Source organism: Mus caroli, chromosome 4 (genome assembly GCF_900094665.2).
Source record: "Mus caroli chromosome 4, CAROLI_EIJ_v1.1, whole genome shotgun sequence".
Classification (NCBI taxonomy): domain Eukaryota; kingdom Metazoa; phylum Chordata; class Mammalia; order Rodentia; family Muridae; genus Mus; species Mus caroli.
In genome coordinates, this window is record NC_034573.1 from 76,946,735 (window position 1) to 76,962,693 (window position 15,959).

General features: G+C 40.2%; 1 protein-coding gene across 5 annotated transcripts in view; it reads right to left on the minus strand.

Annotated features, from left to right (window-relative positions):
* Bnc2 (basonuclin 2) overlaps positions 1-15,959 on the minus strand; it is a 402,776-nt gene that overhangs the window by 14,623 nt on the left and 372,194 nt on the right. For all 5 annotated transcript variants that reach the window (XM_029476262.1, XM_029476261.1, XM_029476260.1 and 2 more), the window contains one exon: positions 6,572-8,541. In XM_029476262.1, the coding sequence (XP_029332122.1) occupies positions 6,572-8,541 (1,970 nt within the window). The remainder of the gene's footprint in view (positions 1-6,571; positions 8,542-15,959) is intronic.

The window sequence follows — 15,959 nt, forward strand, 5'->3', positions numbered from 1 at the left end:
TTCTGTCATACAGCCATTCACCGTTGAAGTTAAGTGTTTTTTTAATACCATTACTGAACTGCTGAAATGGATGCTAATATAGCTTGGAGTGCTAATGTCAAGTCCTGGTAATAAAAAAGACAGACTGCTGAATGAAATAATTTCAAGTAAAAAATAGAACAAAAGTGCGCTCTCTCTCTCTCTCTCTCTCTCCTTTTATTGAATTGGGACTGACTGAGCCAATTGCTTTAGAAGTCTGTAAAACACAATTACTAGTGAGCAGAGTGACCCAGCAGTGCCCCTGAGTGACAGAGTTACAGCAGCTCGCTCATCCAACCATCAGCCTTCAGAGGCTTCCTTCCCAGGGCCTGTTCTTAGCTCCATCTCTGCAGTTTTACTTAGAAAAGCTTCTTGTGAAGCCACTGTGATGGGAGTAACTTCATCTATCATTTTCTAAGATGTATCTGGGTGTTTCTGTTTAAGTGTGTTTCTATATATAAACACACACACATGGTGTTCCTGCATGAGACTGTAAGTATGACTCGCAGTAGCCGGGTATGGTACGGATGTATCTGTGCACAGGTGAGACTGAACATCACCCACATGCCTTCAGGTAAAATCACTTGGTCTGTCTACCTCTGTCTCTCGCCCTCTCCCAGGGTAAAGTAAAAATTAGAGCAAGCAAGAAAAAGAATTAAACTGGAATGGGTAACATTTTCCCCCTTAGTTAATAAAAGAAGTAATAAACTCCATAAAATACTAGAGTTAAGATCACTCACACGTCAGCCTGACAGCTTTTTACCAGGAATTTACAACTCTCGTTTTAATTCAAGCAGTTTGCATTAGGACATAAAATGTAGGTATTTTTCTAAAGTGTAGCCTTATGTGAAATGACTGAAGAAAAACTGTCCTTTCCTGAGGTGTGTTCTCTCTTCCACTGACTTGGCAACTTGGCTTCTCAAGTCTTGGCACTAGAGAATCAAGGTCACTAGATCTCCTTTTAAATTCTTAACACTATAATTTCTTGGCAAGTGCAAACTTCTTTCACAGACTGCCATATTCGTCACTTTGAAGGTCCTGAGAGTCTTACGGGGAAAACATCATATCATTTCTGAGTAGTCTTAGGAAACAAGGAGCAAACGATACTTAAAGGTAGAAGCTTTACTTAAGTAAAGCTTAATGATTAATGGGTAGAAGCTTTTTACTTAAGGGGCAGGGACGCTGCCAGGGTTACACAGGTGACTAGAAGGAAGAGATCCTACCAGGGTTACCTGAGAAAATATTAATGTGTATGTGTAGCCTCACACCACCTTCTTACAATAAGGATTTTGCAAAAACAAGTATGCCAAATGACATCTCACAAAAGAAAGAGTAACAGGAAAAAAAAATAGTCCACTAGTTTTGGAGGCCCAGAAACAGGAAGCAGGAACAACCCCTTGGCTGCCATGTCAGTATGTCATGAAGCATACTGCCTGGGTACTAAAGATATGCCTTCTTTGGTATTTTGCCAGAATTTTCCAGACAATGCTGATAAAAAACCACTGGCCTGGTCCTTTCTAGGGAAGGGCAAGCATTAAGGCTGTTTGGAAGCGTTCTTTCTGTCGTAAGAGCTGCACAGTCATAGGAGAGTTACTAGGACTTTTCACTCCACAGCATTGATAAAATACCTCTTTGCACGTGCAAGGGAAATGGTTTGCTGGGCCCTGTGCTGCCTCTGTGGCACACAGCTCTGAAGATGGCGGCAGTGAAGGCAGCAGTTCTTCTGGAGGAGTTAAAGGTCAGCAGAGGTTTAAATGAGCTTGTCTTGCATCCAGCCAGGCCAGCAGGAGGTCATTAGGAAGATCCAAGGCTCACTTTAGGCTTGACAGAGTCTCTCCCCATGATACAAGGAGACCGTTTTGCTCATTGCTCTTCTCCCAGTGTATAAAAAGAACCCCAGGGACAAGAATGACACCGGAGTTTATCTCACTACCAAAGTTTTGCTTGAGGAGGGCACAACCAGCAATTACTCAGGAGGGGGATTTACTTTGTTTGCTTGCTTTTGATGGAAAGTAATGGAGACCAGTACAAAAGGCCTATTGATCTTCTGGCTCTATTGTGAAACCTAACAGAGGAGCCGGTGGGGAAACATCTCTTAAGGCCAGAGGACCTACACAACTCCACTTTATAAAGAATTCTGAAAACAGGGACACGAGATGTGATTGGGCACAATGTAGGCAGTGAAGTAGTTATCTATGAAGAGGCTCTCCACTGAGGATTAACACACTATTTGACAGCTAATTACATTAGGGCACATATACTAATAGTTCCCTTGAATTGGTGCTAAGTGGCTCATGTCTTGGAGGTGTCGCCTGGTCTTCATTGAAAAGCTCTCTCTATAAAAGTTCTCTATAAGTTTCCAAACGTAGAGAATGATGGAAAAATGGATGCTGCGCTGCTGAGAAGGTGATAACAGGAGGCAGGTAGCATGCTCTCACATCTTCACCTCTGTTGTTAATATATGCAGTGGCTCGTCGGAGGGGCTGATGCTAATTTATTCCTGCACACCTGTACAGGGCTGGAAGTCAGGTAATAAGGTGAGCAGAACCTATACATCTCTGCGTTTAGCTATGGCTACCCAGAGGCCTATACATGAACAAATTTAGTTCTGGAGACATCAGCAGGTTTTAACAAACCAAATACAGATGTCTTACCTCCATACAAATCAAGAAGTTTACATGTTTAAATTCAGACTGATTTAACTAGCAATCAAAAAGAAGGTTCACACTTGGAATCAATGGTTGCCTCATATTTATTTATAAATCACCCTAGGCAGATATTATTTTGTTTTAAAATTTATTCATCTGGCTGAACCAACCCCCACACACCTTAAAGACCAAGAGGAGGCATTTACCTTTCTGGTAAAATGTATGACAAACTTACTGTGAGATGCTAACAAAGGAACAGACAAAGGTCACAAGGATGACAATGTCTTTCTATACAGACCATTCATTTCAACTGACGGGGTTTTAAAATTAATCACCAAAGCAAAATGAAGAGCAAACTGAGGAAAATAAATAGAATTTGATTTAGCTGTTGGTTTGCCACCCCTCACTCCAAATAAGAAGCAAATATATGGGTTTTTCTTATAAACGGGTGAGTGGCCAGTCATCTTAAGGATCAAAGATTAAGTCAGAGGATGAGATGACAGTCCAGGTAAACTAACTTCTGCCAAGTGTGACTATCATGCTTTTATGAACACTACAGCTCCAGGCCACTTGGTCAGAACTTCTTCATGGGGCATATCTATAGTTCTACCACCCAGCCTGCTGTTCCCTGACAGAACCACAACTCAGCCACAAAACAAACAAACAAACAAACAAAAAAAAACAAAAAACAAAACAGGGGATAAATAAGGAAGAAATGTGGTAATCCTCTTCAAGCACCAGGCCCCTCAGAGAGAAAATGATTTACATTCAGTCACTCAGAAAAAAAAAGGTCACTTTCCCAGCTAGTTAGTGATTAGGTGAATGAGCTGTACATATTAGCTTGTTCTTTGTCATTAATGTGGACTTTTGATTGATTAAATATACCATTATTGACAAGTATACACAGAAGGCCACCTCTGATAACACTGGTCTACTGTCAGTCTGACAAACCTTACATGCATGTCTTTCTCTCACTGTCAAACCCAAACCATATTACCTAACATCTTTCTGTCTCCATTTTACTCTCATGCGGAAGAAGACGCCAAGGCAACCCCTTGTGATTCCAACTCCTGTAAGGTATTTCAGCCAGAGGATGAGGCACTGGTACACTGAGGAAAGGAGGAGACCTTGTGAAGTTTTATTACTGCTGTCCTAGGGATAGTTCCCACAAGGAGTGTCCTCTCTGGTGCTTTATTTATACAAGGAAGACACTGAGGTCAAGGATGGATGAAGCTAGGCCTCTTCAGAGTAGTAAGAAATAGTTTGGAGACAGGAGGTCTAAAGACAAAGGAGAGTTTCTTGGAAAGGCCTGTTGGCTAAAGAGAAAGGTAAGAAAGTCCTCCACCGTGGCTTTAATCCATTGAAGTTGACTGAAGGAAGAGGATGGGAAGACAGGCTCTCTGAAATTTGCATAACGGTTAAAGAGAAGACCCAGAAAGGTAAACTGAAGGTGGATCAGAGACAAGACCAGAGAGCCTCTGCACAAGTGGACACAGCCGCTGGCTGGCATCATTGATGGAAGATGGTTAAAGTCGGAAAGAGAAATCTAATTATGTTTCAAGGCCCACTCTGCCGAGAGTCAGGAAGACTCAATGGCGACACTGTTTCTTGTGATTTTGGTAGCAGTTACTCTCACGGCACTATGCTAATGTAAGCCATCATCTCAATAGGATGAATACTTTTCTTTGACCAAAAAAAAAAAAAAAAAGACATTTTTTTTTTAAAAATTTAATCTGGGATCAAAAGATCTGTTTATTAATTAGAAAGTCAAATTACAATCAAGAATAAAAAGATCTCACTTTATAATATCTTTTCAATTGGAATTTTGTCACTTATCATGTGATAAAAATCTGAAGTGAAAAGGTTTAGGTATAGTAAGCATACTCTCCCTCATCAATGTGTCGGCTGTCTCTTGAAACAGCGCATCTGTACTCCTCTTGTACTTAGAAGACCACATCTCTAACTTCTGTGTGGCTGGCACTGGCTAATCTCCCAAGTCCTTACAATAAAAGTGGCAACTAAAATATCCTTTTTCTGTCAGCAAGTATTTTCCTTCAGACAAACAAATTCTCTCGGCACAGCACTTCCTTTTGTGTCGGGACCCAGATACAGGGGAGCTTATGCTTCCTAGTGACTCTTCATTAGTAAAAGCGCCAGGCTTGGATCCCTATCTTATCCTTAGTTATTTAGTTCAGTGTTATGAACTGTGATGTTTTCAGCAAACTAAAATGGGAAAGGAATTCATGCAAATAAGCTTAAGTGTTGGCTTCTCTTCAAACACTCCATTTTTATAAATATTTTATGCAAGTTCTCACTAGTCTTTTATATTTGTTTAAATTTTTCAATGAGAAATTTTCAATGCGTTAACCTTATCATCACTAATATACTGCTTGAAATCTGAAAGAATACTATTACAGTTCTGGAATGTGTGGTGATAGTACTGAAGTATAGGTATACTATCTGGACTTCCTTGAAACTCTCAGTGAGAGCTTGGAACTGAAAATAACATAACACCCACATCCCCTTTTAAAAACAGAACCAGAATAGTAGAGGTAGGAAATCATTAAAAGAATAGAATTTGGCCCCTTCTGTGTCAGTAAAAAGAAAAAAATATGTATATTCATTAATAAATCTTTCATATAAAAGTGTTTCAAAGACAGGTAACACTGCCTTGCAGTGTTATATATAAATTAAAGTCAGGACAGTGTTTTAGAAGCTAGCCCACAATGGGGTCTAACTGGCTGTCCCAGCTCCTCTAAGTGCTGTGATTACAGGCTGTACTGCCACATCAGTCCCAGTGGGACTTTCGTTACTTTATGCTTCATCAAAGACCAACAAAGAAACTCTAGAATAGGATGGTAGGTCTTTGGAAAAGTCATTAATTTTACTTTGGTTTTTTTTCTGTATATAAAATACAACTATTAAATACAACTCTATCTGAAAATATTAAAAAGTCAGTGTAAATAATACATCCCTTGAAGTAGGAAGGATTGGGTGCTGTCTGATCTGAGTTGGCCTGGGGTGCGATATCAAAGACTTGCTCAAAGGCTCATTCTCCATAACTGAAGGATCACTCACTGCCCACCAATGACTGCCCCCTGACATTCCATTTATACTGTAATGGAGTTAATGAAGAACATGGTAGGTTTAGGACCAGCTGCTTCTGCTTATGGTTACATAACTTTAGAGTGATGTCACCTGAGGGATGTACATAATATATTCTAACTGATCATAAAGTATCTACCTAGGCATGTCCCCACTTCTCTGGTGAAGTCACATGGCAGATTACATTTTAGAGATGTACCCAAAGATACTATGGAGTTGAAATAAAGAAATCCACACCACCAGTCGGCCTCATCTTCTGATAGTTTCATGATTCTTAAAGAATTGAAGAACACACTAAATACTCATGTAAGGAATGGTAACATTTCTGGTTATACCTACGGCAATGCAGGCTGTCTCGATGTCCTGGACCTATGGTTCTTTCCATCCGTAAATTTCTGTTTCTATATTGGATAAATATGTGTGTGTGAAGATAATATATTGGTTTAATTTAAAAGCCACAAGGCAAAGTATATATATATATATATATATATATATATATATATATATATATGAATGACAGAAGCTGTGGCTTCTAAGGAACTGTGTACTGTTAACTTATTCACACCTAGATGCATGGAAACATACATATACACATATACAGAGAAAGATGGCATGCATTACCAGATGACACGATTCTGCATGCTTAATCATAACAAGCACTGAATACACAAATCCTCCAATGAGCATGGCAGTTGATCACGTGGTCAATATGGCGGTCCTTACAGTGCATCACAAACATCTAACCTTGTCTGAACTGTACCCCCACCCTCAGCAGGAGGAGCCAATGGAGATTTACTGACCTGTCTCTGCTTCGTCGAGAGGGGAAGGCAGCGTTGCAGCCAGCCACCGTGCAGACGTGCATCTCTTTCAAGTGAACGTTCCTGTAGTGAAGCTTCACACTGTAGGAGCTTTTGAAGCTCTTCTTGCACACATAACAGATTTTGGGGTCTGGACTAGAACACAGGTCACCTTCAGGGGAGAACTTTTGAGGGCTTCCATAATTCAGAGACGATGTAAAACTTTCATGCAGGGCAGCCATGCTGGCCCCGCCACCGTTGTATAGTCCGTACTGGCTCATGTAGAACATGTCGTAAGTGGGGTCTGTAAATTCTTCCTTTACCTTGATGACGTCCTGGTGGGACGGCTCGCTGTGGTTCTCGTCAGGCCTCTCGCTGTTCATCAGGACCTTCTCGCTCACCTCACTGTGAAGGTGTTCATCCCCCTCCATGGATTCCTCACCGAGCTTAGGCTCTGAAGACTCGGATTCGTTCTCATAGTCCCGCTCGGGTTCCTGGTCCTCAGACGTCATACTGTCAGCCCTTCTTATTTCAGTTCTTGAAATGCACCGGGTCCTGTTATGCTTAGAGAAGTCCTTCACAGACATGCCTGGGCTCATCTCATCTTGGGAATGACAGTGATTGTCATGGCTCATGTCATTGACCACGGTCCCGCCATCATTAGGATCGTCGTCCTCATCGTCAAACTCGTCGGCAGTGTCAATGATTTCCTTCTCAATTTTTACAGGCATGCTTGACTTCCTAGGCTTTTTCTTAGGTGCCAGGTCAGTGCTGGGCTCATGAGTGCCCATCATCACTGCTGGCACTATTGGCTCAGAGGGTGGAGGAGGATGCTGTTCTATGGTGCCACTGGTTGGAATGATGGGACTGGTAGGGAGGGAGGTTGGAGGACTCACCATTTCCCCTGGAGTAAGTAAACTTCTATAAAAAGGAGGAACTGGCTGTACAGTCTTTAGTCCAGAAAATACCAGTTGGCTTGGGAGAGGGTTCTGTAAGACGGGGTCTAGTGGAGGGGTAGTAAAACCCATCGGGGGCCGGCCAGGACTTGTGAGTGTGAGATTTGATTTTGTACTTGCTATGACTGGAGTGGCAGCTCCTGATGTAGCCCGGATTAAATCTTTGTCTCGGTTATTCCTTAGCATGGGCATATGAAGGCGGGGGTTGGGGTTTGCACTGTGGCGATTCCGGCTTCGAAGGGAACTAAAGACCATGTTGCAGCCTTCAATGGTACATCGGTGTTTAATCTTCAGGTGAACAGCATTATAGTGAATTTTGAGAGTCCCTTTGTCATAGAACGTCTTCCCACAAGCATTACAGAATACCCTTCCTTTCCTGGAGGCTGACCCCATCCTTCTCATACGGTGAATCCGGAATGAGCTTTTTGGGTGTTCAGTTTTGCTTAGGTCACTGACTGGGGCAGAATTCTGAATGGGGGAGACACATGCTGGCTCTGTTTTGGGTTCCACATTAGTGATGCTAGTCAGGGCATTTCTATTGGGCGTCTGATCACTCTTATATGGTGTAGGCGATACTTCAGATTCACTGCTCTCATTGTACTCATTCTGAGTTGAAATGCTCGGTTCCCTCAGCCTCAGTCCGGGCTGCTCTAAAAGCAGCCCGTTGGGTGGCAACCCTAACAGTGGGGCAGAAACAGGGTTTATGTACTGGAATGGAAGCAGAAATGCAAGGCTGTTTGGTATGTTTTCAAAATGATGGATGCTGGAAGGATTGCTGTTCTCTAAGTGAGCAAGGAGGCTAGGACTCCTGGTACGATTATTGCTCTCAATGAAAGTCCTTATATCCGAGTCTGTCTTTGAAGATGGTACAGCCACAGCTTGCCCTTCTTTCTCCTGAATTGCCATCAGCTCCACAATGGATTTGGTTTCCCCAAACCGCAGAAACTGCTGAAGGGTGATGATTTCTTCTTCCCGAGACATGATGGCCCAGCGGTCCAGTACCTTGCCAGCAGCGTCCTACAGGCCACATCAAAGAAACAACAAAGACAAATACAGAAACTTATTGATTGTGCATAATTATACAATGCAACTGAAGGTGCTCTGCCAGCTTATGAAACGCAGAGAGCAAGAACAGAAAGCATCATGTAAGCAGCGTTAGTAAAAGTTAACGCACGAAGCAAACTTTCCTGCCATGCAAATGTAGCAATTACAGTCACAGTTATAAACAGATTGAGTTTAATAATGTCAGAACAAACAAAATGCAGACCACTGGGACTTTGTGATCTAAAATGCCTTCAGTACTGCCATTTTAACATCAATGATCTATATACCATGCAACTATTTAGCATACATTAGTATAAGATGTGAACTCTTGCTGTGTAGCCTAGGATAAATGAAAAAAAAAATTGTACCCTAATCTTCATTAAATAACGACACCATAGGAAAGAATCAAATTCATGAAATGTACTTCTTCAATTCAAGCAGACATGTCACCAGATGCAATGACAGATATTCCATTAAGTAGGAGTTATGTGAATCTTGGAATTAAAAAAAAAATCAGTAAAATAGCATTTCTCTGTCCTAACACCAGCACTCCACAGCACATTGTCTTCTAAAGATGGCTGTGCTTTCACCCTGGCTGAGGGTAGGCTTTCATGAGGTGGAGGAAAGGAAATACCACTTGTGAATGGCACCTTTCCCCTTCTTGAAAAACGACTGTAAACCAGCCATTTAACATGTGAGATACTCTTCCGGTATATGACATTTTAGGATTTTGTTGTAAAGGACAGGAATAGATATTTGAAAAGCATGTGATGCTTTAGATAGAATAAACATTTAAAGTTGTCTGGCAGCATCCTCCTCTGATAGCAAAGGAAGTCCACAGAGACTACACATCAGCACCATCAGTCTATGTGTTGTTAAATATACATTAAAAAGCATTTCACACTTTCATTTTTGCTAGTAACTATGAGATATGCCTGGAGGTAGGACTTAAAAATCCTGCAACATAATGTCAGGCAATCCATTTTAGCATGGGCTGAGAGAAATCTATTCAAACAGTTAAATAATGACTATGTGGATTTTTTAAGGCTTCATTTCTTAGACCCACCAGGATCAGGGATCTTTGCAGCCCTCTGTGTATGACACTTGCTCCAACTCTGACCATCAGGCTTAAGAAAGCACAAAACCTTTTAGAAAAACAAAATGGTGTTGCAGGAGCTGGAGATGTGGTCCAGCTGTAGGAAACTGGTTAGCGTGTGTGAGGTCTTAGGTTCAGCACCAAAACAAACTTTAAAATGACAACACAGTTATTAATTACAAAGACAAATATCATAACTTGACACTAAGAATGTAATAGGCACTGCCTCAAGAGACTGGTCAAAGTTAACATCAATGGACGAAGACATAGCAGCATCTTGTACTCCCAGTGGCATATGGCGATTGCCAAGGGTGGTCTTATAAACATTTTTTTCCAACACAATCATGAGAAAGGATCAGAAAACCCAAAGTTGAGAGGTAGTCTATAAAATACTGGATAAAACTCTTCAAAGTATGATATGAATGGTCTGTAATTTTTTTCTTTGGAAACAACAGTTATAGGCAGGAGGGGTTAAGACATAATTGTGTGGTCCTAGGGATATTTGACCAGAAAAAAATACATTAGAGGAAAAACTAGCAAAACGTGCAGAAAGACTCTATATGTGATAACAGTAGTATATCAACCTTGATTCCCTCATTTCAACAACTTTGTCATGATTCCATGTAATGTCACTCTAGGGAGGCAGCATGAGGATAAAGGAAACTTCACACCTTTTGCAATAGAAAAGTCTATCCTCAGCCTTTGGATATAAACTTCCCTCTGGACACCGTCATACTTGGAATCATAGCTAGTGTGAATGAGTGGCTATCTATATTTATCTGAGTTGCTTTATAAAAGCAGCTATGATAGTTGTATACCACTCTTCGTATCAATTTATATAGTCAGCACATATAGATATCCTTTCCTATGAAAACTGTCCAAACGTCTGTCTCTTCCTAAATGCATAGAAATGATTGCCTATAAGATGATATGTTCTAACATACTCTCTGTTTAAAGTAAGCATACAGTGCCACGGGCTGCAATAGCTACCAGACAATGGCACTAATAACCACTGAGATTACTCAGAGCCTCGTTTTTGAGATGTGGGGAACAGAAGGAAATGATGGTGCTGAAGGAAGGTAAACAAGGAAACTGTGATTTTTAAATGTATTGTTTCATTGACAGCACCACTCACCTTCACACCATCACAATCATATCCAGACTATGGGGAACGTGAAACAGATAAGAAATCACAAGTGAATAGTAAGGCCTCTTGCAAGGTTCCAAGAACTTGGAATCCAAGACTTGAAGCCAAAATTCTGATGTTTCAGTTCACTGTCTGTCTCTACAGTACTCAGTGAACACCACTCTGTGATATACTACCTAGTCAGGACAGTGAGTAGACTGTAGAACAAGGCTGTCTAGAGCTATGCACAGACTTCTTATATCACTGATTCTTGCTATCATTCACCTCTTGTGACTGCTCTTTTCTGTTAGGTGGAACCCCAGCCTGAGCAGTGTATAATCATGTCTTCTCCAAGTTCTGTCCAGGCATCCTGAACCTAAAACTACAGGTCAACATACATTCACAGACCACAGCCTATGGAATTAAATGAGCCACAGAAACCATAGCAACCAACATGAACCATCATCAAAACCGCTAAACCGCTACCATCACCTTATTTCTCTCATCTTCCCATCTCTCCCCATGGTACATAGCCATTCTACATGGCTTATTTTTATTCCTGGCTGCTACAGTGCCTGCTGCTTTTTCTAAACCAACTACTTTTCAGAATTCTGTTAGTTCTGAGTAGCTACCTCTGCCAAAATTGAGGCTATGTCATTAAAGCTATGTTGCTATTAGCCTGAGACACAAAGAGTAACTTTTAACTGCAAAGTTAAATACAAGATAATGTCTACTAATAAATATAGTGAAGAACACCACAAATTCCTGGAGGTCAATGTATCCTCTGGATCCCAGCAATATAAAGGCCTACATTAGATATTTCCCAAGAAGTTTTCATTCATATTTGATCACATTACCTAGTAACTATCATATTTACAAATATAAAATCTGAGGAGGAAAGGTATATATAGGGAGTCTACAAGCTCCTTGTTTTAGTATATTCATGGATAAGCTGGCTTAAGGGAAGAAGAAACCATCACTGGTAATGAGCAAACCATTTAGAGACACTCTATGGGACAGAAGTATACCTTGTATAGTGTGGTGACTCTCCTACATGGCTAAGGCCAGAATATTTTATAATAATCTACAATGGTCCTCAACCTTCCTAATGCTGCGACCCTTTAACACAGTTCTTCATGTTGTGGTGTCCCCAACCATAAAATCATATCACTGCTACTTCACAACTGTAATTTTGCTACTATAGTGAATTATAATATAAATATATGATATGCAGGATATCTTATATGAAACCCCTGAAGGCATCACAACCCATAGTTTGAGAACCACTGATTTACATGTCAGCCTGAAGGCTTTATAAACAAACAAAGAAACAAACAACAGCAACAACAAAAATAAACACTGAAAAATAAACTGCAGGTAATTTAACACAGCTATTAACCATTTGAAAACTTTTAGGGCAACTTAATTCTATCACAGTAACTACAGGCATGAGTTTTTATCAGTACTTTACTTTTATTGTATTTAAATATTGATTCAAGACTGACTGGGAGGAAAAACTAGACTGCCTCCATGTTTGAGAAGTAAAGATGATCAAATAAACTTTCTCAAGGGAACAGAGTCATAAAAAAATGAGATACTACAGTGGGATGAGCGTTAGAAAAGCAAAATGCAGTCGTATGTAGACATAGGACGATTACAGCCACATTCACAAACATGCAGCATGTCACCAGTCTTATACATGGATTCATTAAGGTCGAAGTATAAAACTGAGCTCCTGACTTCCCCTCTAGTTGGTGAATCAGTTCCTTTATTTCTATTTGTAACCAGAATTCACTGACTTCCAATTCATTAGACTGGGAAATGATATTTACAAAAAAGATGATAATATGATTTGCACTGTTAGTTAAATGTAAAGTATGATTATAAGTACTGGATTTCTGTAAATAACTGGCTAGACTACTAATTTAAACAGTTGAGAAACCATTAGTCAAGCATTAAAAACCTGTTTTATCAGGTTCAGGAAAAGTCTAAAGTTAATAAAATATTAACATTTAACCCTGTTCCATGAAAAGACATCCTATTATTTTCACGGAAAATGTCATATTCCTTAGCTATTCCATCTGTTCTAAAATAGATCTGCAGAGTGTTTCTTGGTGTAGTTTGTTTTTATTACAGGGACTAAACCCAAGGTATTGAGTAAAGTAAGAAGTGCTCTGTATCTGAAGTCCATGCCCTGCCTAAAAGAATGATTTTTAAACACTTTGGTTTTAGCTGTCATGATGTCAAGGGTTCACATTCACACTCTCCACACAGCCTCTTACAAGATTTGTTTTCAAGTACAATGGTAGGTTGGCTGGCTAATGTCATTTGGGGAGATGGACAACAGAGATGGTAAGGCTGTAGTAAGTCAGAAGAGAGACCAGCTAAGTGGTGTTGGGATGGACTACCACATGATCTAAAGATCAGAATAAGAATGAACTCACATATGTTTACCGCAGACCACTGACTGTCCTCTTCCTGTTTATGGAAGGCTAAGGGCCACACCAAATGCAGTGCATATGGAAAGCATACTCACTTGGCATTGCATACATTGTTAAGAGGCAAACAATACTTAGAAAGAAATCTGGGTAGCAAAGAAGTGAAATACTTGTAGAATGCAAACATTATGACACCAAAGACACTGAAGAAGATATGAGAGATGGAAAGACCTTCCATGTTCAAAGACTGGTACGATTAATATTGTGAAAATGACTATCCAACCAATAGCAATCTATAGTCATTACAATCTCCATTAGAATTTCAATGTCATTCTTAAAAGAAATTGAAAAACAATCTTAAAGTTCATATGGAATTACAAAGGACATGGATAACCAAAGCATTCCCAAGCACTAGAAATACTGCTGAGGCTATCACAATTCCTGATGTCAAGTTACACTAGAGAGAGGCAGTAGGAAAAACTGCCATCTTTAGCAATCGGTGAAATTAAAACCAATACTTTGAGATCTCATCTTACCACAACCAAAATGCCTAGGATCATGTAAACGAAAGACAAGAAATGCTGCCAAGGGTGTAGGGAATAGGGAACCTTTGTATACTGTTGGTAGGATGCAAATTAGTGCAGCTATTGTAGAAATCAATGTGCTGTTTTCTCTGAAAATTAGAAATAGAGCTTCCATATGACTCAAATATACCACTCTTGGGTAAACCCAAGAATATCTATTCCATGCTATGGAGACACATGCTCATTCATATTCATAGCTGCTCTATTCACAATAGTTAGGGCATGAAAACAGCCTAGACATCCATCAACTGATAAATGGATAATGAAAATGTGGTGGCTACATGCGACTAAATTTTATTCATCTGGAAAGAAAGATGACATTGTGAGATGTGTAGGATGTAAATTTTATACCCAGAAAGACAAATGTCTCATGTTCTCATTCATATGTGGATCTTAGTTTCAAATCTTTACATTTGTGTACTTAATCTGAAGTATCTGTAGGATCTAAGGAACTACAAAGTGACCATTAGTGGGAGGGGGAAGACCTTAAGGTAAGGGGAATAGAAGATCACCAGTGATATGAAGAGGAAAGGAGCAATAATGGGGTGTGTTAGATAGTTTTATGTCAACTTGACACAAGTTAGAGTTATCTGAGAGGATGGAGCCTCAACTGAGGAAATGCCTTCATAATATTCATCTGCAGGGCATTTTCTTAATTAGTGATAGATGGAGGAGGGCCCAGACCATTGTGGATGGTACCAACCCTTAGCTGGTTATCCTGGATTCTAAAAGAAAGCAGGCTGAGCAAGCCAGTAAGCAGCATTCCTCCATGGCTTCTGTATCAGCCTGTGTCATGGCTAGTCATTTTGGCAGTTCACAGGGTTTACACCAGGATAAAGGTGATATTATTGATAATGTTTCAACTCCAGCAGCCTATGGAACACCTTTCAGTACTATGAGAGCTTTTCATGTCTTAGGACATGGAAACGTAAAGTTGTTACTGATCACGAAGCTTCTTGCTTGCTAGCTCTTACAGTACAGAAAGGTGTTCTGTAGGCTGCTGGGGTTGAAACGTTATCAATGTTATTACCATTACCCCAATGTTAACCCTGTGAACTACCATAATGACTAGCTAGGAAAGACAGGCTTATGGGGCATTAGTGGCATAACTATTACAGAGGTAACCAATCACTTCCTGACTTGGTTAAAAGTTGCTCCAGAGAAAGAAAAACATGCTTGGCTCTGTAAATTTGGCCAATAAATTCCTATCTCTCTACTCTTAGATTAGTACAGTTCTTAGGAGCTCATCAGAGAAGTTTTTTTGTCTAGTTGATTGGTGTGTGTGTGTGTGTGTGTGTGTGTGTGTGTGTGTGCACGCTCGTGTGCATAACACAGAAATTTACAACTGGTCAAATACAGAAAATAAGTGACTATAGAATACACAGCCCAAACTGGAAATCTGTATCATACACTTTCCAGAAGTTCAAGGCCCCTTGTGGAAGAGGAGATGGAAAGTCTGTGGAAGGTAGAAATGAGAAAGAGTTGAAGAAAAACAGTCTTCAGGTCATGACACTGCACTCATGAACTCACAGCAGTTGTGGTTCACTTCACAAGACCTACAGATCAAGCAAGTCAACACTGGAGTATGGGAGAGGGAGGGAGAGAGAGAGAGAGAGACTCTTGAGTCCCTGCAACTGAGAGGCACTGGACAATTAAGGGCTTCCCGAGGAAAGAGAGTCAACTTTCTTTAATGTTGTGGCTTCTTGTAGGCTGTCCATACTTGAGTGGATGGCTCCACACCAAGCAGTGGATGTGTAACACAAACTGAAGCTGATAGGCTATTGAACTTAATCAATTCATGTCTATGAAGCTGGGATGAGAGGAGATTAGGGAGACCTTACAGGGTGGATAAAGTAGTAATGAATATGATCAAGATACATCACGTAAATTTCTCAAATAGTTAATAAAGCATTTTTAATGTGAGCATATAAATAGAACGAGTCACTCTTTCTATTAACAGAACAGGAAAACAGTAGAAATTTCAAGTCAAATGTAAGTCATCAAAGAAAATCCTCTAATGGTTACTAAAATCTGAAAAGAGGTCCTTTTCTGTATGTTTAGACTTGTAAATGACACAAACCTCTAAGGGATGCTTATTCCTTACAACAAAACAGGAACTTTATGAAATGTGTTTTGACTTCATGTCT